Genomic DNA, 23,804 nt, shown 5'->3' with positions numbered 1-23,804 from the left:
ATGAACACCGTTTGTTTGCCTCCTTTCCCCTTCGGCAGAAGCTGTTTCTTTTGGCGCTGGCTAACAGAACAGAAGAAGAGATGTCAGTGGCCGGCACACACCGTCAGTGGCCGGCACACACTGTCAGTGGCCAGCATACATGGTGCTTTTGCCCGGCAGGTTGAGCTGATGCCTCGGCCGAGCCTCACCCACAGGTATGGGCCATCCGTGCCAGGGTGTCCCGGAGCCTGGTGCACGGACAGGGCCAGGAGCCCTGCAGGTCACCACAGCCACAGCTCAAAGGTTGGATCATCCCAGGGGATTCTGCTCCCCACAAAGCAGGCACAGCATGGTCCCCGCTGGCCTGGCGCCTGAGAGACCTTCCCACACAGCCCTGGCACACCGAGCCACCAGCAGCACAGGCAGGGAGGGTGTGCTCCCAGGCACCCTGAACCTCCTCACATGCAGCAGCACCCCCTGCCCCTCCTGGTCAGCAACGCCAAGCAAAGCACACAGCGTTCAATGAAGCCACACAGCAACTTGGGGTTAGAAGTGCTCAGTGTTTGTACAGATTGCTGACAGAAGACATTCCCCTCCCTGCAGGATATGCTTCCCCACTCCTGCACCACGCTGGATGGAAGGCTGCGGGCAGAGCTGGGACACTGACGCTCCATCTTCCCAGACTGGCAGAGGCGGAGAGCTGAGCCCAGGTCAGAGGGATGCTTCAGAGGCAGGAGGAGAAAGTGGCCAGTGTAAGGAATGTTAACAATGCTGCGTGTTAGGGATCTTCAGAGGTGGCTTGGTTTTAGGCCCTGCCAGAGGCCACCTTAACAAAGACAACAAGAGGTTTTAATTAAGGCAGAAGAGTCAGCTCAGACAGCTAGAAGGAAGAGCAGGCCAAGAAACATGTTATTGCAGTGTCACATCCCTTCATGCACTACAGCTCTGCTCTCAGGTGCTGTGGAAATTCATCACTCAGACTTTTCCAGCTGCCACCCCACTCCCAAACTCACATCCCCTCTCCCACTCCTCTCCCTGCTGCTGTGGCTGCTGATCAAGCGATCCCAGTGAAATGCACAATGTGGTGTTGAAACTGAGGTGACAACACAGCAACACAGCACAGACACCCCACTCCTGCCAGACACTGCCAGAGACACCCTGGAGCAAAGCAGTGCTCTGAACTCCTGACTTGCAGGCAATCTCACAAGAAGCCCCAAACCTGTCAAGCCTGTGACAGAGGAGGCCCCTCAGGGGGAGCAAGCAGCTCCTTTCACCCTGTACTACATGTTGTAATGCACAGGACAGCCAGAATAGCCTGTAACACTCACAGAACAAGGGACTGTGGCTCATGCCCAGGCACAGCAGGAACCTCAATCTAGTTTGGTTTGAAGAGTCACGAGTCACTTGAACAACTGAAGAGGCTTTAATTTATGTACAGTAAAAATACAAACCAGTCAGTGGTTTTACACAGGAGGTACAGCAGCTACTACACACGTTAGTACTCACACAGCTATTGGCTACTAAGGTGTATCAGCATTTGCTCCACAGATCAGCTGAGGCGCCAGGGCTGCTCCTCCACAGCCACACACCTACCACACACCTAAACCCCAGCTGCTTCACTACAACATGCAGGTTAGAACCTAGAGCAGGACTAGGCTAAGCTTTAACAGAGCACAACCAGAGCAGGCAGACTGGCGTGCAGCCAGTTGTCTGAACTCAGGTACAAAGCATCAGATGCCTCCAACTTTCAGAGCTGCTCTCAGCAAGAACTATTCATGCTCTAATACATGTCCAAAATGAAATCTTCACTCTTTCTAAGAAGTCTGAGCGTCATTCTTAAGTTTCATAATGCAGAAAAGCACAGGAGAGCATTCTGCAAATGCAGACACTGGGTAATAAATGGGAACATTTACAGCATTCTCTCACTTTTAATTACCCACTTTCTGCTGCACTGAATTCTGTGAGATGGCAATCCTCTTTTCAAAGGCCTTTGGCTCTTTAAGGTCTGTGATATTCAGGAAGTGGCACTGACCCCAAGAACACCAGCCCTGAGGGGTGAGAGCACAGGACTGAGGTCAGCCTGCTTCAGGAGCTAAGGGACATCCTGTCAGGCACAGAAAGACAGCTGTCAGTGCCAGCCAAAACTCCTAAAGCCAACAGCAGGACGATGTACCCTGGAGAGAATCCCAGGGAGAAAGGAAGAGGCCGTGCACCTCAGCATGCAGGCCCATGGGCAGCAAGGATTGTGCCAAAGGAAAGGCCTATGAACCCTGGAAAGTGCCCAGAGCCAGAACAGCCCTGCTGGGATGGAGACTGCGCCTAACGAACCTAAGCCTAGCTTTGGGTTAGGACAGAAGTGAGCAGACAGGCTGAGGCAGGTGTCAGCCCTGCCTCACTCCCAGCTGCTGCCCCAAGGCCGGCGTTCAGCGTTCCCAGCTCCAGAACATTCAGAGGCACAACTCAGACAATGTGGGATGGAGTACACTGGACGAGCACACAGAGTTTGAACAGGACACAGCAGCTTTCACAAGGGACTGCTTGGCCAGGCCAGCTGAGGCACAGGGGCTCAGGGTCCCTCTGCCCACCCCCAGAACACTCCTGTGGGCTACTAGACCTGAGTGAGTGGCAAGAACTTCTGGTAATAGCTCTTGGTAACGTCAATCATGAGCTCCTGGGTGCATTCCGGGAGCTCCCCCGAGAACAGTCCTGGAAGAAGAACAGCATGGCCGTCAGTCATGGTGTACCACTGTGTACATGCACTAAAACAGGGAGTTTCACAAGTTAAAAGGGCTACTTTTCAGTGCAGCAAGTACCCAGTAACTTTATTTTTAGGTACTAAATGCTAATGGGCACCTTTGTTATAGTCATCCCATTTAAAATAAGAACATCCATGTTGTTTTCAGTTTTGTGCAAGGGAAGATAGAGGGAGCATACCTGGGCAGCCTGAGAAGACAGTGAAAGGTGGAACTACGGTTTCAGGAGGGAGTACTGTGTTGTCTAAGATTTTGCAGCAGTCTTTCAAAACACATCTACGTCCCTAAAACAGAGAACAGGAAAAGTTTATATTTACAACATTATGAACATGAGGTTTTCTTATTATTACTGATTTGTTACTTAAATTTCAAGAAGATTAACTGCTCAAAACATATCCTTTATAAGAGATCACAGGAATAAATCTTTACCCTGACCGAATGATCTCCCAACAAAATTAACTTTTCTTTTTGAGGAAAAACGTCTGTCTGCTTTCAGTTAGCACAGGTACAACTGCACATTAACATGTCAATGTTCAAACTGGCACCAAAAACCCGAGTCAAGCAGTACCAGCAAGGCCTTCTCTACTTCAGCACACAGTAGCCTTGACTATCTAGTCTTATTTACACAGAAATACAACAATTCCATTGGTACTCTGTGGCCAGGCTGCCTCCCTCGGGCAATGCCATTAGCCACAGGGACAACACTTGGGATGGATTTTGCAGCCAGCAGCAGCTGAACACGCTGTCCTCCGAGAAGTAAACCTGAAAGCTCAGCTTCCTGCACAGAAGGACAAGGAGCAGGAAGAACAGCACAGACAGTGAGCCTGCTCCAGCCAGCTGCTGCAGACACCTCTCAGCTGCTGTCACAAGGTCTCAGCAGCACGCAGGAGTTCACAGAAAATACAGAAATGGCACTCACAATGACACAGTTCTTGCCTATGTGCACATACGAGCCGATCTGGGCCGCGTTGACAACACAGTCCTCTTCTATGAAGACATGGTCACCAATGTGCAGAGGGAAGAAAGCCACCCTGCAACAGGAGAGCAGAGTATTTGTGTGTGTCCAACAAACAAACTGACATTGCTAGACCCAGCATCACCCCACAGAGTCTCCTGTCCCCACATGGATTAACAGATGTGGATCCAGTGCTAAGGGAGACAGAACAGTTTCTGGGTTTCTCCTCTCTAAAGGATGGCCCAAATGAGAAGGAAGATGTTGTGAATAAACACACAGAAACTGAAACATGCTCTTCATTTTGCTATTCTAATCTACCGCTTTCCATCCGACAGGGGATTGGAACACAACCCCCAAGGCACGGCTCAGCATCTGAGGAAAAAGCAGGTTTGAGAGATGATTTCTGCAAATTGCTGCAAAAGGAAGAGTTCTTGGAACACAAGACTCAGTCAAGCTGACGGATTTTTCAGGTCTCTCCCTAAAGGAAGGGGCTCTTACCCTTTGCTGAACTTCTTGAAGGGCGGCCTGATGACGCTGCGGCTCTTCACCACGCAGTGCCGGCCCACCCGCACGTTCGCCAGGTCCCCGCGGATGATGCAGTCGTTCATAACGATTGTCTGCAGAAGGACACACAGCTAAACCCGCTCCCTTTACCGCCTGTGCTGGCACTTCTTACACAAACGCATGCCGAGGCCCGGGCACTACAGCAAGATTCCCTTACTTTAGGGACGATTCTTTCAGCCAAAAGGAAAGTGACAACAAAGCAGAAGTGCAGGAGGTTGGAACCATCAATTGCCCTTCTGGTCATGCCAGCGAGCACTACACACCAGACTCAGGCACAGAGCAGGACGGTGCTGCTTGGGGCACGAAAGCAGCACGGGCAGCTCGCACCAGGCCAGCAAGCATTACAGACCAGGTTTAGGCACACAGCAGGACGGCGCCGTAAGGGGCACGAAAGCAGCACGGGCCGCTCGCACCAGGCCAGGGATGCTGCGGGGGAGCAGCGCTGGATGCCGCGGGCACTGCCGGGGGCACGGCAGCCGCCGCCCGGCGCTCACCTTGCCGTTGAGGACGATGTTCTGGCTGCCGCACAGCACGGACTGCCGGCTCACCTTGTTGCCGGAAGCCTGCGGGGAGAACGGGCGGTCACGGCCGGTGTCCCGGGCCCCGGCGCGCCCGGCTCGGCCCCGCGGCCCCCCGAGCCCCGCGCAGCCGCTCCCCGGGATCCCCCGAGCCCCGAGCCCCGCTCCCCTCGGCCCCGCACCGTCTCGATGTACTCGGACTTGTTGTAGAGCATCTCGCTGAGCTCCATGGCCGCCCCGCCCGGCCCGCGCCGCTTCCGCCGCGTCACCTCCGCGCGCCCGCCGCGCCACCTCCGCCGCGCCCCGGTTGCCATGGAGGCCCCGCCGGCAGCGGCGGCCCTGAGCGGCGCCGACAAGGAGAAGGTGCGGGGCCGGCCGGGGCGGCGGGACCGGGACCGGGACCGTCCCGGGCCCATCCTGAAGGGTGTCTCTTGCAGCTGCGGGAGAAGCTGGCGCTGCTGAGGCGGGAGTACAGCGAGACCGTCATCCGGCTGCGGGTGAGCGGAGCGGGCCGGGCCGGGCCGGGGGGCACCGGGGGGCACCGGGGCACCGCCAGCCGGTCCCAGCCCCGCCGGTCTTGTGTGTCCGCAGCGGGCACGGCGAGCCGAGCGAGCCAGGAGCCACGGCCTGCGGGAGCGGAGCCCCACAGGTGGGAGCCGGGGAGAACGGGGCGCCTCAGGTAGGAGCCGGGAAGAACGGGGTGGGAGCCGTGGGAACGGTGGGAGTCGGGGAGAACGGGGTGCCCCAGGTAGGAGCCGGGGAGAACGGGGTGCCTGCCCCCGGTGGGAGCCGGGGAGAACGGGCTGCCTGCCCCCGGTGGGAGCCGCAGGCAGTCCCCCAGGACAGGGCTGTGGGAGCGCCCGGGGACCCGGCGGCCGCTGTTGCCCCTTAGTGCCCCCATGGACCGTCCTGCACCCGGCCCTGCTGACCCTCCCTCCGGGCCCCGCTGTCCCTTCGGCCGCTGCGGCCACATCCACTGCCCCCACATGGCCCTTGCCCTGGGCTGAGCCATGCTCTGCAGTAATGTCTGCTCTGCTTCCCTCCTCACCAGGTCTGCAGTGCTCCGGTCCTGACTGTAAGATCCCCATCTTTCCCTGATAACAAAGCCTGATTTTACCGTGTGATGTTTCTCTTGGGCAGAACTTCAGGAGTACTTTACATGTGTGGCATTTTTCCCCCCAGGTTATAGAGGTAACACATCTGCTGGTGCTGGCAGAGATGGGCCCTCTCAGTTACAGACTGAAACCTGCTCTGATGCTGGCACCGAGAAGACAACATCTGCCACAGTTAAGCACATTCCAGAATTCTCCAGTGATGAGGTTAGCCCGCAGGACAGCTCCCGGGCAGAAAGCTTTCAGGCCAGCCAGGAAAACCTGTGCTGTGGGACCATCAGGCCTGTCCCTGTGGAGAAAAAGCCCCAAACCTCCCGAGGCATGATGAAGCTGCGGAGACGGACAAAGGCTCTGGAATCAAAGGAAAGGGAATCAGTGCATGATGTGCATCTAATCAGTACTGGTGAAATGATGAAAACTCAAATTGCCAGTGGAGAGAAGCTTCAGTCACCACTGTTCAGGCACAGCAGCGTCTCACACACTGAGGAAGCTGCTCAAAGGGCGCCTGGGGCAGTGCTTGTGCAGGAACAAAGACATAGTTTCACTCCTGATGCAGCATCAGGGTTTGTACAGGATGTGTTTGAGGGCAGTGTCACTGCAGGAGAGCCTGAGCTGTCCCCACATGTGCTGAGGGACAGCAGGGACATCTGGCAGCCTGAGTCCTCAGGGGCTGTGGCCACACCTGATGGACACGAGCCGTGCTCACAGCATGGAGATTCTGTTTTACTTGACCCCAGAGGTGATGGCAGAGAAGAGTCCTCCAGTGCAGTAAAACAGCCAGAGGGTCAGAGTTTGTGTGAAGATCAGGGAGAATTACGTGGGCTCCTGGATTTAATGTCAGAAAATGAAATATTGCCTGACAGCAGAAATAACACCATAACCGAGGAGAGCAAAAACCACGAAGGACATCAAAGTGACGCTAATACCTTGAATCCCTGTCCTGCAGATAAAGCTCTGGACACTGCTGAAGGAGTGCTGGAGAATCAACACACTGAAATGGAGTCAAGGCTCTCTCCTGCTGCCAGGGCGGTGGCTCCCGAGGGCACGCTGAGCTCCTGCACAGTGGTGGAAGGGCTGCTCTTCCCCGTGGAGTACTACGTGCGGACAACTCGCCGCATGTCCAACTGCCAGAGGAAGGTGGACCTGGACGCTGTCATCCTCAGCCAGCTGGGCAGGAGCAAGAAAGGCCAGCGGAGTAAATGCAAGCAGAAAGATGCAAACCCCAATCAGCCCTCGCAAGAGGGAGCTGAGGGTGATTTAGAGCCAGGGGTTGATCCCTTCCCTTTTCTTGGGGCAGAAAATGATCAAGCAAACTCAAGTAGTTCTCAGAAATCCCTTCCTGCATCCAGCAGCAGCAGCACTTCTCTTGAATCCGTTTCTCAGAAAAGCATCACTAGCACAAGGCAAGAGCAGAGACAATCCCAGAGGAAACAGAAGGGAAGAAGAAAGTCTGCCTGCAAAGCCCCCATGCATCCAGTGTCACAAGAGCTTATAGAGAGTCAGGATCCCACAATGGCCAATGAAAGCAGTGTTCTGCTGTCAAATGAGAACCAGAGTGAAAAGGAAAACTGTGATGCTAACCTTGAAAGGTCTTCCTCAGATGAGAGGAGAGTGTCTGGTGCTGCAGCCCTGGGGCCTGCAGGGCCAGGAGTGACTGGAGCTACCCAGCCAGCGGGTCCTGACCCTCCTCAGGGCGGGAGCCAAGTGCCAGGGAAATGCCATAAGGCTCTGTTGGAGCAGGTTCAACATCCACTCCACAGCAGCGATTCCCTGAGCCCAGGGAGCGACGCTTTTGCCAGCCATGTGGGAGACGTGGAGGGCAGTGGTGCTGTGTGTCAGGGAGACAAACATCCAGTGCAGCGTGTGAAGAGGCAGCGAGGAGCCGAGCAGCTGCCCGGGGTCAGCGTCCCTCTGCGCCGCTCCCTGCGCTGCTCTGCCAGGCACAGGCCCCTGACAGGCTCAACAGGTACTTCTCACATATAAACTCCCCAAAGTGCCCCATTCCCCGAGGCAGGGAACGTCCCTGGGAGTGCAGGCCCTGCTGCTCAAACCCTGCTGTGTTTATGCAAGAAAATGCAATAGGAGTTAACTGTTATTCTTTTAAAAATGAGATTTGTTTATTTAAAAATAGATTATTGTGGTGCCCATGTTCCTTGAACCATTCCAGAAACTTATGCAGGGAATGAACAGAGGAGGAGCAGGGCTGGGAACTTACTGAGCTGCCCTTGCTGTTGGAGTGAAGGCTGTGAACACTAGGGCTGGTTTGCCAGCAGGTGAATGTCCATCTGTTCCTCCAACTGAGTCTGCATGCTAATCATTATTCTCTCCTTTATGAGGGTCTGTGAATATTGAAAAAAGAGAAAGTGTAGGAAGAAAACCAATAAACCAAGCTGACCAAGCACTCAGGCATATCTGTCAGGCTTTGGTGGTGGTCTTTGAGCTGAAGGCTTTATCCAGAGGTACAGAGTAACTGCAGAGTGTAGTTAGTGTCTTTCCACTTCTGTGTGTTAAGATGAACATGGTGTTTTGATGTTTTTTAAAATCCAATCACCCTTCATGAGAGATTCTGAAAAGGCAAGTTGCTGTTATTTTATGACGTGATGTTCTGTCTTGTATTCTTGTGTTTAGATGCCAGCAGCAGAGGAAGCAGCAGTCCCAGGGGTCCACAGGGTCCTGCTGCCCTTGGGCTCCCTGCTGCGGACCCCGACACTCCTGGCTCCCTCTTCTCCTTCCGCAGCCTCCAGTGGCTGATCCCTCAGCTGGGCATCAGGGACTTCCACTTACCAAATGAGGAATTTGGAGTGCTGAAACTGGAGAAATTGAAATCATCCCCTGTGAATGACTTGGAGGATTTTGTGTCTGGGGATGGTTTGGCTCCAGAGGACACACCAGATGCACAAATGAAGCCAAAAGAAAAAAGTCTCAGAAGTAATTTGATTTTGCCTTCCAAAACTGGATTGCCTGAACTCCCTTGCATGGAAGGCCTGACTTCCAAGAAGGAGCTTTCCACCCATGAATTGCTTTTTACTCCCATGGGGACTGTCCTAGAGGCTCCCACTCACCCTGAGCCTGAGATTTCCTCGTCTGTTTTCCCTGCTGTGGGTGCAACCCCAGGTGTTTTACCTTCAGTGCACACTGAGGTGTTCCCTGACACACCTTCTGTACCTGCCTTGCCAGTGACGCTACCTTCCCCCAGAGGAGCAGCTGCCCTGGTCCTGGGGGATGTGGCACACAGAGACCCTGCTGTGCCACCTCACCCTGACAGCTGTGCTGCAGGGGCTGCCAGAAACCAGGAGGAGCAAGGTACAGCATTGCCTTCAGCAGCTGAAAGAGGTCCTGAGAGCAAATCTGGTGAGACTGTGTCCTTGGAGAAGCATCAGCAGCCAGAGAACAAAGAGCAGGAATCCTGCAGAGCTTCACCTGAACAGGTAACAAGCTGGGATCTTTGTGAAGGGTACTAAGCCAGTGGTTTTGTGAGCAAATCCCCTTTTTCCAGAGTCCTGTCTGACTTCAGGGAAAAGTTCTCTTTGCATGGATCATAGCAGTGGCATGCAGTACCTGCATGAGAGTGACTGAGAGCATGCAACAATTCTGCCTCGTTCTTGCAGGTGCTGAATATAATTTCAAAGCTGAATTATGCTCATTCTTTACTTTGTTCATGCAGATAAAAGATGCAGCAGAGCCGTTGACTGCAGTGCAGCCGGATGGCCCCAGAGAAGAGAGCTTGCAGTTTGTGTCAGAGCTGAAGGTGGGAGAGCAGCAGGGCACTGTTACCCAGGCAGCAGCAGCAGCAGCAGCTCTGCGAGGCGGGGTCTGCAGCAGTGCAGCGGGCAGTGCTGTGTGCCAGAGGAGAGCGCAGTGTGTGTTTGCAGGAGCCCTGGTGCTCGGGCGCCGTGGACGTGGGCGCCGTGTGGTGGGCAGCGGCTGGCAGCTGCAGGGAGCTGCGCGTGGTCACCGCCTGCGAGAGCGCCGTGTCCCTCTGGCAGCCACGGGCCCCCGCCGGCTGGGCCAGGCTGCACACCTGGCACCTCAGAGAGGTACGAACACGCTCCTCATGCTGGAGCTAGGGCGGCTGCCTTGCCCCGTGTGTTAGCTCCTGAGACACAGGGAGCTTGGAGCTTGTATGGTTGTGTGTTACCTGCTGCAACTTAATACCTCATGCACACAGTGGTGCTGCGCTTCACTTGTGCTTTTTCCCCTTAGAGTTCCTTGAGACGTGTTTTATATGTCTTATATCAGCAGGGATTGTTTGATTAGGCAACCAGTCAGCAGAGAGTGCAGCTGTTCATTTTAGTGTGCTTCTTGAGAGGGGTCTGAAAATCAATCCTGCTCCACATCATTTTACTTGAAACACTCTAGAACATGAAAATAAAGGGACACTGTGGGTGGCACTGAATTCTTGTTTTGTTGTCCCAGATTCCTGTCATCCAGATTGTTCCTCTGCCAGACACCTGTAACCTCGTGTGTGTAGCACTGGGAGAGCTGGAGATTGGAGAAATAAGGTTTTGTATTTATTTCTTACTAATGCTTTGCACCCTGAGTAGTTGCAGCGCAGCTCCTTGTGAGAAGTGGTTGAAATTATCTTTTTACTAATGTGGCACTTTCTCAGTTGCTTTAACAGTTGGAAAATGTGGAAGGGATTTCTAAAAATCAACTGTAAAGACCTGTTAATTCACCTCAGAGCTGGCAGGCTGATTGAACACAGACTGATCTCTATATGCTACTGCACATTTGAGTGGGGCTTCCTCCTATCATGGTGTGTGCTTGTCTCTTGATTTAGGCTCTTGCTTTATTCTTCTGAGACTGACTCATTCAAGCACTCCCTAGTGAAAACTGGGAATATAAAAGCAGTTGCTGGGCTGAAGGACTGGAGGCTGGTGAGCAGCAGCAGGACCATGCAGGAGCAGCAAGTGGAGATGGTTTTTCTCTCAGAGACAGGGGGGTGAGTTTGGGGGTGCTGCTTTGGGGTGGTGTCCGTGTGGTGGGTGGGATAAGAGAGGAAACACCTCGGATGTTGAGCAGTATCATGTTTCTCTTGCAGAACACACACTTTTTGTTTTACCTGCTCTTCTATGTGCTGGTCTCCTTTCAGGAGCAAGGACAGGCAGACTCTGATGCCCCCTGAAGAAACGGTTACAGCCTTTGCTGAGGTAGAAGGGATGAGCGAGGCCTTGGTGGGCACCACTGCAGGGAACAGCGTTGTGGTTTGGTGAGTGTTCCTCTGCCACACACAATTTAGGGGCTGGGGACAGCTTCAGCAGCTGCAGGGCTGTACAGGGGTGCTGGTGAAATGGTGGTTGTCAGAGGGCCAGTGGTCTGTGTGGCACCACAGTCACACAGCCAGGGAATTGCTGTAATTCCATTGCTTTTGTGTCATCCTCACTACACCCTTCCTGCCTATTGGCTTCATTTGCTTAATGTGGAACCAAACCCATGTCCGTCCTGCACAGGGGTGTAACTGTGATTAGAAATGAGTCAGAATTTGTATTTTCACCAACTGCAGGAATCTGAGAACTGGTCAGCTCCTGAGGAAGATGCACGTTGGCTATTCCTACCCAGCTTCCATCTGCCATCGAGCATATTCTGACTCCGTACGTACACAAAATTCACGTTTCATGCTTGGGCTGCACTGACTGGGATGGGGACATAAAGGATTGAAGTTGCTAGGGAGGGTTGAACTATCAGCTCTGTTTCAATACACTGCAAATAATTCAAGGTAAACGGGTTACAGGAGGAATAAATAAGCTATGCCGGCTGCCTCTACTCCTGGCTTTCTGCAGGGTGCTAGTAAAGTGGGAGCAATGCATCCTGGTGCATTCCAAAGCTGCAGCATGCTGTGAGTGGGAAGCAGAAGTGCTGTAGCCCAGGCCTGGTGCTTGGCAAGCCTCTTCCATGTCACACGTGCGTGCTGCCAGCATTAGAATCCCTCTGTGAATGTTCCTCTGGACATACATGCCCGAGGGAATGGGCTGTGTGAAACCAACATTCATACTAATCATCTTTCCCCACTTGCTTCTACCTGTGCTGTGATTCCCAATGGATTGTGTGGTTTATCAAGGATTTGATTGTTTTCAGTGAGCATGTAACTTTTAGGGACAAGAATGTCTTGTCCAATAATGGTGCCTTGGGTCCTCACATTACCCATCCCAGGATATTTCATGCTGGTTTGTGGCCATTCTGGGAGCTACTGTTTTCAGTTGTGCTGCTTTCCATGGAATTTTTGTTATATTTTAAGCTTGTAGGGATTAAAATGTGACCCAGAAAATTTACTTATTTTGTTTTTTGAAGTGTCACCTCATCCTATGGCAGGTTTAGCTTTTTGAAACAGGAAGAGAAATTCATAAATCCCTTGGGTCACTGAGCTGTCACTTTGCTGTGTTGCATCAGCCCTTATCAGCCAGCAGCTGCTTTTGCTTTTATCTAATTTGATAAGGAAAGTAAACCATTTCTGTTTTCCTCAGTAAAAAATAATGCATCACTGTTCATAGGGCTGTGATTAGAGAGAGTGTAGCAGTTAATTTTTGGAAAATTATTTTGGTTTTCCTCCTCCTGCTGTTGTTTTTAGTGATGTATTTTCCCTCTCTGTGTCAGGGCCTTCTGTTTGTTGTTTTAAGCCACCCTCATGCCAAAGAGAGCGAGTCCTGTGGAAGCCCAGCGTTCCGCGCGGCGGCCTTCAACCCGCGCACGGGCCGGAGCGCGCCGGTGACATCCTGCTGCCTGCCCCCTGGCCCGGCAGGCAGGCGAGTCCTGGGGCGGGCTGGGCTGGGCTGGGCTGGGCTGGCTCCTTCGGGGGTGTTGGGAGAGCCCCTGGGGAGCAGCAGGGATCCAGCTGCCATCTCCCCGTGATAAGGGGCCGCATCCGGCCCTGCGTGCATCCGCTGCCGGGCTGGGGGCCGGGGGCGTGGGCTGCTTCCTGCCTGCTTCCCACTGCGGGCTGTGCGCTGACCCCTCGCCCTGGCAGCTCTGTCACCTCACCACGGGGCTGGCTTTGTCCCCAGGGACTGGGGGAGTGTCCCTGGGCTCCTCAGGGCTGGCTTTGTCCCCCCGGGACTGGGGAAGTGTCCCTGGGCTCCTCAGGGCTGATCCCTGTCCAGTTGCACTGGAGGAACAGTCCGGACTGTAGGCTGCCTGCTATTAATCTTTACCTGAGCCCTGGGCTAACTGAACAAACGCTGCCATGGTGTTTTTGCACATCCCCTGTCTCCTGCTGACCCCCGTGTCCCCGCAGGTACCTGGAGGGTGACGTGTGGGACACTGCGGGAGCCGCCGTGCTGACGTCGGGTGCGGTGGCCGTGTGGGACCTGCTGCGGGGCCGCTGCACGGCCGTGCTGCCCCCGGGCCCCGCGGGGCACTGGGCCCTGGCCCGCTGGGCCCCCGGTGGGGCCGGGCTGCTGGCGGGGCGCCGTGATGGCACCGTGCACCTGTACCGGTACCGGCCCCCGCAGCCAGGACCCGCCTGACGGGCCAGGCGCCGTGATGGCACCGTGCAGCTGTACCGGTACCGGCCCCTGCCTGACGGGCGGGCTGCTGGCTGTGTGCCGCGATGGCACCGTGCAGCTGTACCGGTACCGGCCCCTGCCTGACGGGCGGGCTGCTGGCTGTGTGCCGCGATGGCACCGTGCAGCTGTACCGGTACCGGCCCCCGCAGCCGGGAGCTGCCTCACGGGGCCTGGCAGGGCTGCCCGCCGTGCCAATAAACGTGTGCTGCCTTGGAACCACCCCGTGTCTGTTGTCACTGTTCTATGGGGGGGCTGTGAACAAGGACCTGGGGGCTCTCATGGACCTTGTCCTGAGCAGCAGTGTGTCCTGGTGGCCAAGGAGGACAATGGTGTCCCCAGGAAGAGCATTTGCAGCAGGTCAGGGAGGGGATCCTTCCCCTCTGCTCAGCCCTGTGAGACACTGCTGGAGGGCTGTGTCCAGCAGAGGCTGTGGAAATGATGAAGGGACTGGATCATCCCCCTGATGAGGAAAAGCTGAGGGAGCTGGGGCTGGTCAGTCTCTAGAGCAGACACAGCTGAGCGGTATCAGTGTGTGTGATTAGATAAAGGGGGTGCCAAGAAGATGGACCGGGCTCTTCTCAGTGGTACTGAGCAATAGCAAGAGGCTATGAGCATGGCAAGTTCCACCTGGACACGAGGTAGAACTTTCCTGTGTAGTGACAGAGGAACAGAGTCCAGACAGGGTCTGGAGTCTCCCGCAGTGGAGGTGTTCCCGGGCCGGGAGCGGCGATATCGGCCCGGTCCAACCGGGATCACGGCACCGCAGCCGGGGTCACGGGATCGCCGCTCCTGGCCCGGCCCATCCCGGGATCGCGGCCCGGGGCGCTGCGGCCGCCGCCCGGCAGAGGGCGCTGCAGGCGCCGGTCTCTCCGCGCGGCGCCCGCCGGGACAGCGACGATGGCGGCCCGTGTCCTCTCGTCCTGCGCCCGCCGCCTGCTGCCGCTGCCCGCCCGCCCCGCCGCGCTCCGCTCCCTCCGCCGCCTGCCGCCCGCCGCCCCCGCCCCGCCGGGCCGCCCCGCGCCGCCCGCGCTGCTCCGGCTGCCGCGTGTGGCCGCGCCGCTCTGCCGCAGCTTCTCCGAGCTGCCGCCCCTGACCTTGGCCGACATCAAGGACCGGGTGCTCTACGTGCTCAAGCTCTACGATAAAATCGACCCCGAGAAGGTGAGCGGGACGGGGGGGAGGCGCCTGGGCCTCGGGCTCCGGTGTAACGCGTGCCCGTGGCCCGCTGACCGCCGTGTCCTCCCCAGCTCACAGCCGAGTCCCACTTCATGAAGGACCTGGGCCTGGACAGTCTGGACCAAGTGGAGATCATCATGGCCATGGAGGACGAGTTCGGTAACGGCGCCCGGGGCTGCTGGGCCGTGCGAGCGGCGGCACCGCCGGCCTGTGCCGTGTGGGGCAGGGAGAGACGCACAGAGCCGGGCAAACACCGCAGGGCAAGCCCTGGGAGCAGGAGAGACCACACCGAGCAGGACAAACCCCACAGGGCCGGGCATGGGAGCACGACAAACCCCACAGAGCAGGGCAGACACCGCAGGGCCAGCCCTGGGGCCGGGACAGACCACAGACAGACCACAGGACAGAGCCGGGCAAACACCGCAGGGCCAGCTCCCAGAGCAGGGCAAACCCCACAGAGCCAGCCCTGGGGGCAGAGCAAACCCCAGAGAGCAGGCCCTGGGAGCAGGACAGACCCCACAGAGCCACCAGGGAGCTGGGCACCTGCAGCAGTCAGGAATATGGCCCTTTGCTCTGGAGCTCAGCCCCTCTGGAAGCAGGAATTCTGTCCCACCCGCCATGGGCACCAGCCGGGGAGGGGGAAAGGGGAGCAGAGGGTGCTGAGCCCTGCTCACACCGGTGTCTGGGGTCTCTGGCTCCTGCTGTGCCCGCCGTGTCCCCTGTCTGGCAGCAGTGTCACTTTGGGCAGTGCAGTGACAGCTCTGGCTAGCACAGCAACCCCTGCGTGTGTCCCCTGAGTCCCCAACCATCCCTCCCTCGCCCTTGCTCCCTTTTCCATTGGTTTTGGGCTAAGTGTGTGCCCTTTCTTGCAGGATTTGAAATTCCTGACGGAGATGCAGAGAAGCTGATGCGCCCACAGGAGATTGTAGATTACATTGCAGATAAGAAGGATATTTATGAGTGAAGCAGATGCTCAGAGGTGAGTTCAGAGGTGCTCTGAGGGTGCCTGGGCACACACCAGGGGGATGTGTGGCACAGGGGGGAGCCCAGCAGCTCGGGAGGGAGCTGGCAGCAGCTGTGGGTGCCAGCAGGGAGGGCAGGTGGGGGGTGTTTTCCTGAAGCACCTGTAGCTGGGGACAGGACGTGGGCTCAGCCTCTCCTCTGGTCCTGCCTGGCACATCCAGCACTCATCCCTGGGGCAGCAGTGGGTGGCAGGTTGCTCTCAGCCATGGCCCCATCTCCCTGTGTCCCTGGGCCCTGTGCAGGGCGTGTGGGGGCCTCAGCCCTGCCACTGCTGCCGTTTCCTCTGCCTCAGCCAGGAAGGAAATGGGCAGGAAAGGGTTATAGGAGCGGTCGGGGAGGGCTGCAGGGGAAATGAGGTGGCCTCAGGCCAGCCTGCAGCACTGATCCACATTCTTGCCTGTTCCTGTGTGGCTCCAGGCTTCCCCCGCAGCTCCCTGGGGCAGGGGGGCTGCAACCCTTCTCTGTGCAGGGCAGGGTGGGAGCTGTGGCCTCTGGAGAGAACTGGGGGCTCCTTCTGTGCCTGTGTTCAGTGCTCAGTGTGTTCTGACCCGCTTCTGTGCCTTTGAATGCTTGGTGAGGTGTTAAACGTGTGGATTTTGTTTTCCCAGGAGTTGTCCCACACCAGGACTGGGCTGGTGCCGGCAGGGATGGACGGGAGCGCTCACGCTGTCCCACTGCTGCCTTCTTTGGAAGCTGCACGTGGATGTTGTATTTAAAGCTGTCTGAATGTGTTGTCCTTTAAAAACAAGAAAAAAACAGGAATAAAGAGTTAAGACCATTCTGGTGGTGGCTGTTCTGTCTCACACAGTGGGTGGGTCCTGGTGATGGTGTTGGGTGTGAAGGACACTCTGGGGACCCTGCTCCAAGATTTGGCTCTGCCCTGCATGCTTGTAACTGTTTATTTCATCAGTGCTGATAAAAACAAGTTCTGTGTGAAAGGCTTCTGCTTTCCTGATGGAAAATAAGGGGGGGAATGATTTTCCCGCTGCTGAACAGCAAATTGACATCGCTGTTCCTGTACACCCAGTTCATCGCAACACGGGAGCCTTGCTTTAACCCTCACGAGGCAGAAACGGGGTATTTCTGAGCACTGCACAGTTTTTCCTCAGAGCCAAGAAACACTGACATGTCACAGCAGCCCTGCCAGGCTGGGAGCCAAGGAAATGTCAAGGAAAACAGATCCTCTGGCAGTGGGGGAGGTAAGGATGGAAAATGGAGCAGAGGCTGCAGTGCTGCCCATGGTGCTTGTGTTGTGGTTGGGTGATCCCAGGGTGTTCTCAGGAGCTGCACCTTCCTGTGGGATCCCTGGCAAAGCAGTGCCCCTCTGCCTCCGTGGCACAGGTGTTGTTCTCACCATGCCATTGGAAACTTCTCCGTGCCCCACAGCCTGGCTGAGCTCTGGGGCGTTTTCTGAGCAGAGCTGGGGGCACACGGTGGGTTTGGCTGCCGTGCCCCCGTGGCATGGACTCAAGGTGTCTGATGTGGGGAGTGGTCGCTGCTTCCCGCGGGCGTGGTGACCCTGAGGGATGTGGTGAGGGACCTGCGGCCAGAGCTGACCCTGGTGTCCTGGGGGAGCCTTTGTCCCGGCACGGCTCGCGGAGCGGGGACAGCCGGGGGCAGAGCGCGCGTCCCGGGATGAACGAACCGGTGGGAGGGGGACGGGCAGGGGCTGCGAGTCCCCCGAGTGCCGCGGGCGGCGGCTCCGCGCTCATTACCGGGGGCGGTGCCGAGCTGCCGAGCCCCGGTCCGCCCGGCCCGCGGGAGGGAGGGAGCTCCGGGGCCGGTGCCGCGGGGCGGGTCCGGGCCGGGGGCTGCGGTTCCCGGCGCCTCCGCCCCGCCGCAGCGGGGGCGGGCGGGGGCTTCCTGCCGCCGCCTGGCAGAGCCGCCCGCGCCGCGCCATGGAGCGGCCCCGGCTCCCGCTGCCCCGGCCCCGGCCGCCGCTGCCCCGGCTCCTGGCCGCCGCAGGTGAGGGGGGCACGGCCGGGAAGGGGGCCCGGTGCCGCTGGTCCCGGGGCGGGGATGCTGCGCTGGGGGGCGGCGGCGGCAGGGCCGGTGCATCCCGGCGGCCCGGAGCTCTGCGGCGGCGCTGGGGCCGGTACCGGCTCCGGGCGGCTCCGTGTCCCCGCCGGCGCTGGGGCTGGTGGCGGCGGCGGCTGCTCGGTGTCCCTGGGACCTGCCCGGAGCGGGCCCGGCCGCGGGGCGAGCGGGCAGCGGGGCGGGCACGCCGGCGGCGGCCGCGTGTGGTTTTCCGTGTGGCCATTCCGTGCCAAGCCGTGCCACCAGCCCGGGCGATTCCATGGCCTCGAACGCGGCGAGTGCTGCCCCTGCGGGAGCCCGGGTGGGCGCCGGTGCAGAGCGGGGCCCGCAGGCTTCGTGGTGATTCCCGGGCTGTGCCAGCCCCACCGGGCGGTGCCCACCCGCCGTGGCTCCTGCCGAACCGTCCATTATCACCGGAGAGGGGCCGCCAAGGACCCCGGAGCCCTGCCCGGAGCACTGCCACCCGCTCGGGGTGAGCCCAGCACGGGCACAGTGAGGTGGTGGGGCAGGACTCGGCACCCCTCGCTGGGACAAGGGCAGGCGGTTCCCAGCTGGGTTTGGGCTGTTCTGGAGCATCTCCTTCAGCAGAGCCCCCCTCGGTTATCAGAAGGCAGAAAGAGACGGGGGTCTCACCTCGGCGGTAGCTCCGAGTGCCTGGTGCTGGTGCGGGATGCTCGATGCCCAGCATCGATGCACGCTGCTCCTTTCCCTCTCTCCCAGTGCTCGTGGAATGCTGTGCACGGCTCTGCCCGGCCCTGGGCAGCGGGACGGGCTCCGCTCTGAGCGCCGCCGACCCCTGCGCCCACCTGGGCCCTGCGGCGGGGCAGCGCTGCCGGACAGGTACAGGTACCGGTACCGCCGCCCTCGCGCACCCTCCGGGGCACCGAGTGCCCTCCGCGGGGGCTGCGGCTCGCTGGGCCCAGGGTCCCGCGGTCGGAGCCGCTCAGTGCTCGCCCCTCGCCTCTGCCCGCAGATCGCCCGCAGCCGGGAGCTGGCACGGGACAGCCTGGAGTTGGCACGGGGCGGCCGCCCACACCAGGGGCCGTGGGGCAGCTGTGGACAGAGGCTGGACCGCCGCCCTTCCCCGGGACCCCCGCCGGGACCCCCGAGCTCTCCAGCCCGCAGCAGAGCCCCGGAGGCCCCGGGCTGGGCAGGGGCGGGACAGGGCCGGCGGCGCGGGGCGGTTCGGCCACCGAGCCCCCCGGGCCCGCGGTCTCTGCAGGCTGGGAGCAGCCAGCCCCTCCAGCCCCCGCTGCAGGGACCCCAGCCCGTGCGGAGGCACACACAGACCCTGACACCACGCACCCCCCGGACCCTCTGGGACATGTGACAGCAGAAGGTGCCACGAACGCACAGGGGACACTTCTGCATTCACCACCCTCCGTGACAGTGCCAGGCTCTGCCGGGGGACAGTGGAGCTCCAGCAGCAGCCTGCTGGGACGGAGGGCCGCTGGGACAGCCCTCGTGCAGAGCCGCAATGACACTGTCCAGCTGGGTGACAACAGCCCAGGGACCCGCCCCAGCACCGTGCTGGCCACTGACAGCTCAGGAACAGGGACAGCAGGGACGTCACCCTTTGCTGGGGGGCTGCAGAGGCTGCTGACCCCCACAGGGACACTGCAGGGGACACACTGGGGGCTGTCAGGAGGGCAGGGCTTTGCTTCCCACCCACGGGAGGGTCCCCGCTCTGCCCCTCAGCCCTCCGCACTGTCCCCTGGGCCTGCTGGGAGCCCTTTGGCCAGCGCAGCCTGGCCAGCCGTGGGGACAGGCCCAGCCTCGCTGCCTGCCGCACGCGGGGGCTCAGCTCTGCCTCTCCCCACCTCCATGGCCAGCACCCCAGGGGTGACATCTCCCGGCCAGGGAGGAGCTCTGGACCTGACCACAGGGGTCTTGGGCCCACCTGACAGAGGGGGTGCCCCTGAGCAGGGTCACATCCCCCTGAGCCCATCAGCCATCCCAGGGCAGCCCCATGTGCCCCCAGCCCCTGGCAGCCCTGCAGTGGCACAGGGTGGGGTGACACACACCAGTCCTGGGTCCCCCCACATGTCCCTGTCCCCAGAGTCTGCCCCAGCCAGTGGCTCTGCACTGACCCTGCTGTCGGCCCCACTGCCTTCCCCAGGGACCAGCTGGGGCGTCCTGGGGTTCAGCCCCACTGTGGGCACCCCTCTGGGAGACCCCTCCCCAGGGCTGCCCCACTCCAGCCCAAAGGTGGGTCCTGCTGAGAGCCCTCCATCCCTGGGGGGGACCCAGGTGGGAGCGGGCAGCCTGGCACCCCCCTCAGCACCTGGGCCTCCCCAGCAGGCAGCTTTGTCCCAGCCTGAACCTTCCCCAGGACCCACCACTGCTGTTGGTGTCACCAGCACTGCTGTCCCTGCCACCATCACAGCTGCCACCAGCCCAGAAGGGCTCTGGGACACAGGGACAGTCACAGCAGGGCCACATCCTGCTGTACCACAGAGGGATGTGCAGGGGGTGACCTGGGGATCCCCAGCTCAGGTGCCCACTGTGATGCCCGGGCCCCCCCAGCAGCCCCCAGATTCCCATGGAGAGGGCCCTGGGTCGCCCCCAGCTGCTGTGGACGCAGAGCTGGCCCTGCCATCGAGCAGCCCCAGAGGGAGGACAGACCCTGACACCCCCCAGGTGACACCGGCTGGGGTGGGCAGGGCCCCCCAGGTGTTCATCGTGGAGGATCAGCCCCCTCTCCTGAGAGGTGAGTCGGGTTTGGGATCCTCTGCTGGGGCGCGGCAGGAGGAGGAGCTGGAGGCGGCTCCTGCGGGGGTCACGACCTGCTGGTCCCCTTGTCACCCTGCAGCGCCCCTCCTGCGCATCCCCTGTGAGCTGGTGCTGGACATGGCGTTCGTGCCGGCCCTGCAGGACCCCGGCTCCCCCGAGCGCCAGGAGCTGCTGCACAGCTTCAACGAGACCGTGAGTGCGGGCCGGGGGCTGCGGGCCGGGCTGGGGAATGCGGGCCGGGGACACCGCGCTCAGCTCCCGCCGCCCCGTGCAGGTCACTCCCCTCTTCGCGCCCGTGCCTGGCTTCCTGCGGCTGGAGGTCACCGCGATCAGGTGGGTGCTGGCACGGTCCCGCAGGTGTCCGGGATCAGGTGGGTGCTGGCACGGTCCCGCAGGTGTCCGGGATCAGGTGGGTGCTGGCACGGTCCCGCAGGTGTCCGGGATCAGGTGGGTGCTGGCACGGTCCCGCAGGTGTCGGGGATCAGGTGGGTGCTGGCACGGTCCCGCAGGTGTCCGGGATCAGGTGGGTGCTGGCACGGTCCCGCAGGTGTCCGGGATCAGGTGGGTGCTGGCACGGTCCCGCAGGTGTCGGGGATCAGGTGGGTGCTGGCACGGTCCCGCAGCCTGTCCCCGCTCCCGGCACGGGGCACGGGGGCTGTCCTGGGCCGGGGGCAGGCAGTGCTGGCCCGCGAGCGGCACCCCCAGCCCCGCGGTGTCCCCGCGGTGTCCCCGCAGGAAGGGCAGCGTGGTGCTGAGCTACGACGCGCTGTTCGCGGCCGAGCAGCTGCCGGGGCCGGGGCTGGACGAGCTCCTGGAGGCCGCGCTGGGCTCTGCCCGTGCCCGGCCGGGGCTGGCGCTGGGCACGGCCCCCGTCCTGCGCCACGAGGCTCTGGGTGAGTGCGGGGCCACCTGGGGGCTGCTGGCTGGGCGGGCACTCGCCGGGCAGGGAGGGTGACACAGCCGCGCCCGTCCCGCAGCGCGGCCGCTGGAGCCCTGCGCTCTGCTCTTCACCTGCCCGTCCGGCTTCGCCTGCGCCTCCGGGGCGGACGGGAACGTGACCTGCACCTCCCTGTGCCACCGCGCCTACTGCAAGAACCACGGCATCTGCTCGCACGGCCGGGAGCAGCCGCCCCGCTGCCAGTGAGTGCCCTGGGGACAGCCCGGGCTGGCGGCGCTGTCCCCTGGCGCTGACGGGCCCCTCGCTGCAGGTGCCCCGTGGGCAGCGATTTCTGGTTCATGGGGCTGCGCTGCGACTACCGGGTGACGCAGCAGGGCCTGCTGGGCACGGCGGCCGGGGTCCTGCTCAGCATCGTGCTCCTGGGCGCCGTGCTCGCTGCCCTCGCCGTGCGCCGCTTCAAGGCGCTGCTGCTGGAGGCCAGGGCCGACCAGACCCGCAGCAGGTGGGAGCCCTGGGGGCTGCGGAGGGTGGGCACCCCTGCCCTTGTTGGGGTCTGGGGGCTCTGGGAGGTGGGCACTGCTGCCCTTGTTGGGGTCTGGGGGCTCTGGAGGGTGGGCACTGCTGCCCCTGCTGGGGTCAGGGGGCGAGGGGCACCAGGGAAAGCCATGGTGGGGTGACTGGGCTGGGGCTGAGCTCTGCCAAGGAAAACAGCGTTGGGAGTGGGATAACAGCAGTGGGAGGTGATGGAGGGGATGCTCCCAGCCACGGGAAGTGGGGTGCAGCCAGAGAGGCTGGCTGTGGGCTGTATGGGGCTGCGGTGGCACTGAAGGGCTGTGGGCTGTGCTGCTGTGGACAGATGTGTGAGATGTATTGATGGGCTCTAAGTACGTGGTCTCTGGGACCCCTCAGTGCTGCCCGTGGCAGGGGGTCTGCCTGCCCCACCCAGAGTGTCCTGCCCATCCTGGGGGGGTGAGCGAGGCTCAGGCACAGCCCTGACAAAGCAGCTCATTGGGAACGGGCTCTGCTGTCCTGGCCCCACTCACTGCCCGTTCTGTAATGTGCCCTGGGGATTGTTCCCGAGGAAACCACTGGAACAGCTGCAACCACTGCAGAGCTGCGGCCAGAGGCTGAGCAGTGTCACGGGCTCTGTCCCCACCCTGTGTGTGCGGCTGGGCCCTCCCTGGACCCAGGGAAATTTGGGCAGAAATCTGTGATCTGTGCTGCCAGTCACTGGGGTTGTGTGCTCACGCGCTGGTGTGTGCACATGTGTGTATGCATGTGTGCATATGCCTGCCCTGTGTGTCTGTACCTGTGTGTGTGTGCGTACCTGTGTGTGTGCACACCTGTATGTGTGTATCTCTGTGTGTATGTGTGCCCGTGTGTGCACACGTGAGCCCGCGCCCGTCCTGCCCCTCAGCTACCGCCGTTTCTGCCGCCTGGACGATGTCTCGGCCCAGTACTGGTCCCGCTCGGGGCTGCCCTCGGCCAGCTCGCTGGACAACCCGGCCTTCAGCAACTCGGAGGAGCTGCTGCAGCTGCAGGTGCTGGACAGCGGCTGCTGCGGCTGCCGGGGGGACTCGGCCGGAGCCAAGCGGGGCCCGGGGCCCTGCTCCCACCCACAGTGCCAGCCCAGGTAGGGAACAGGGCCTGGGCTGGGCTGGGCTCGGGGGGCTCTGCTGGCTCCGGGCAGGGAGGGCTTTGGGGCACACGGAGCCCTGGAACCGTGTGTGCAGCCCTGCCCAGCCAGCGTCTGCTCCTCCACGAACAGTGCCGGGAGCTCTGACAACCCCCAGCCCTTGGAGTCCATGGAGCAGCACCTGTTTATTTATTTTATTTTATTTTATTTTATTTTATTTTATTTTATTTTATTTTATTTTATTTTATTTTATTTTATTTTATTTTAATGTGTGTATGCTGGGACTGCTGTAAGGGAGGAGAGTTCACATCTGCAGGAAAGGGTGGCTCTGTGTGCTCATGGGAAACTCAAATCAGCTTCCAGGGTGTCCATGGAAAAAGAGCCCTGGAAGTTTCCAGCTCTATTGGCAAAAGGGCAGGAAGGGTAGGAACACCCCAGCCATGAGCCCAGGGGAATCAGGAGCAAAGCCAGAGCTCTGTGTGCTCCCCTCTGGGGCCTGAGCTTGGCACTGCCCCAACAGCAACTTCATCATCCCCAGGGCACAGCACAGGGTCCCTCTCCTGCACCAGCCTGACTCATGCCCTTCTCTTAACTACCTGTGGATTCTTTTCCCAGTTTCCATTACGACTGGGACGCCAGCTCCAGCAGCATGAATGACCCTATGGTGGACTCGGGCAAAGCCAGCGACATCTCGGTGTCGAGCTGGCCCATGGAGCCCATCCAGTGGGCTCCCTTCCCTCTGCACCAGCTCTCCAGGCAGCGGCCGGTGAGCAGGGGCGGGAAGGGCTGGATGGAGGGGCCAGGGTGGGCGTGCAGGGGGTGCAGGAGCCCCGGGCTGCTCCCTGCTCTCCCCAGCCCGGGAGGGTGACTCAGGGCAGTGCTGGGAGCCCTGTCCCCCCTGGCTGGGGCCAGCAGCCTCCA

At 60.2% G+C, this 23,804-nt stretch overlaps 3 protein-coding genes across 3 annotated transcripts; 2 read left to right on the top strand and 1 right to left on the bottom strand.

Annotated features, from left to right (window-relative positions):
* Positions 1-528: 528 nt before the first annotated feature.
* On the bottom strand, positions 529-5,005 carry DCTN5 (dynactin subunit 5). The gene is made up of 7 exons (XM_058816006.1): positions 4,952-5,005; positions 4,746-4,814; positions 4,186-4,304; positions 3,652-3,763; positions 2,914-3,016; positions 2,594-2,685; positions 529-805 (listed from the first exon to the last, which is right to left on the bottom strand). The coding sequence occupies exons 1-7, from the start codon at positions 4,997-4,999 to the stop codon at positions 785-787; spliced, it is 564 nt and encodes a 187-aa protein (XP_058671989.1). The 5' UTR covers positions 5,000-5,005; the 3' UTR covers positions 529-784.
* PALB2 (partner and localizer of BRCA2) lies at positions 4,998-13,420 on the top strand. Its single transcript, XM_058815708.1, has 13 exons — positions 4,998-5,132; positions 5,207-5,266; positions 5,361-5,448; positions 5,952-7,847; positions 8,510-9,309; positions 9,546-9,629; positions 9,754-9,918; positions 10,298-10,383; positions 10,662-10,823; positions 10,974-11,090; positions 11,385-11,472; positions 12,473-12,621; positions 13,110-13,420. The coding sequence occupies exons 1-13, from the start codon at positions 4,998-5,000 to the stop codon at positions 13,339-13,341; spliced, it is 4,062 nt and encodes a 1,353-aa protein (XP_058671691.1). The 3' UTR covers positions 13,342-13,420.
* Positions 13,421-14,277: 857 nt separating this feature from the next.
* Positions 14,278-16,357, top strand: NDUFAB1 (NADH:ubiquinone oxidoreductase subunit AB1). The gene is made up of 4 exons (XM_058816247.1): positions 14,278-14,541; positions 14,628-14,715; positions 15,429-15,535; positions 16,188-16,357. The coding sequence occupies exons 1-3, from the start codon at positions 14,278-14,280 to the stop codon at positions 15,518-15,520; spliced, it is 444 nt and encodes a 147-aa protein (XP_058672230.1). The 3' UTR covers positions 15,521-15,535; positions 16,188-16,357.
* Positions 16,358-23,804: the final 7,447 nt, after the last annotated feature.

Source organism: Ammospiza caudacuta, chromosome 17 (assembly GCF_027887145.1).
Source record: "Ammospiza caudacuta isolate bAmmCau1 chromosome 17, bAmmCau1.pri, whole genome shotgun sequence".
Lineage (NCBI taxonomy): Eukaryota > Metazoa > Chordata > Aves > Passeriformes > Passerellidae > Ammospiza > Ammospiza caudacuta.
This window is presented reverse-complemented; position numbering and strand designations above follow the sequence as displayed.

What these genes read in the sequence shown, in the direction of transcription:
- PALB2 (XM_058815708.1), top strand. Translation starts at nt 4,998, where the DNA reads ATGGCCGCCCCGCCCGGCCCGCGCCGCTTCCGCCGCGTCACCTCCGCG. An exon ending in GCGGCGCCGACAAGGAGAAG is followed by an intron (nt 5,133 to 5,206) that starts GTGCGGGGCCGG and finishes TGTCTCTTGCAG; the next exon opens with CTGCGGGAGAAGCTGGCGCT. An exon ending in GCCCCTGACAGGCTCAACAG is followed by an intron (nt 7,848 to 8,509) that starts GTACTTCTCACA and finishes TCTTGTGTTTAG; the next exon opens with ATGCCAGCAGCAGAGGAAGC.
- NDUFAB1 (XM_058816247.1), top strand. Translation starts at nt 14,278, where the DNA reads ATGGCGGCCCGTGTCCTCTCGTCCTGCGCCCGCCGCCTGCTGCCGCTG. An exon ending in ATAAAATCGACCCCGAGAAG is followed by an intron (nt 14,542 to 14,627) that starts GTGAGCGGGACG and finishes TGTCCTCCCCAG; the next exon opens with CTCACAGCCGAGTCCCACTT. An exon ending in GGCCATGGAGGACGAGTTCG is followed by an intron (nt 14,716 to 15,428) that starts GTAACGGCGCCC and finishes CCTTTCTTGCAG; the next exon opens with GATTTGAAATTCCTGACGGA.
- DCTN5 (XM_058816006.1), bottom strand. Translation starts at nt 4,999, where the DNA reads ATGGAGCTCAGCGAGATGCTCTACAACAAGTCCGAGTACATCGAGACG. An exon ending in AGTCCGAGTACATCGAGACG is followed by an intron (nt 4,815 to 4,951) that starts GTGCGGGGCCGA and finishes TTCTCCCCGCAG; the next exon opens with GCTTCCGGCAACAAGGTGAG. An exon ending in ACATCGTCCTCAACGGCAAG is followed by an intron (nt 4,305 to 4,745) that starts GTGAGCGCCGGG and finishes GTCCTTCTGCAG; the next exon opens with ACAATCGTTATGAACGACTG.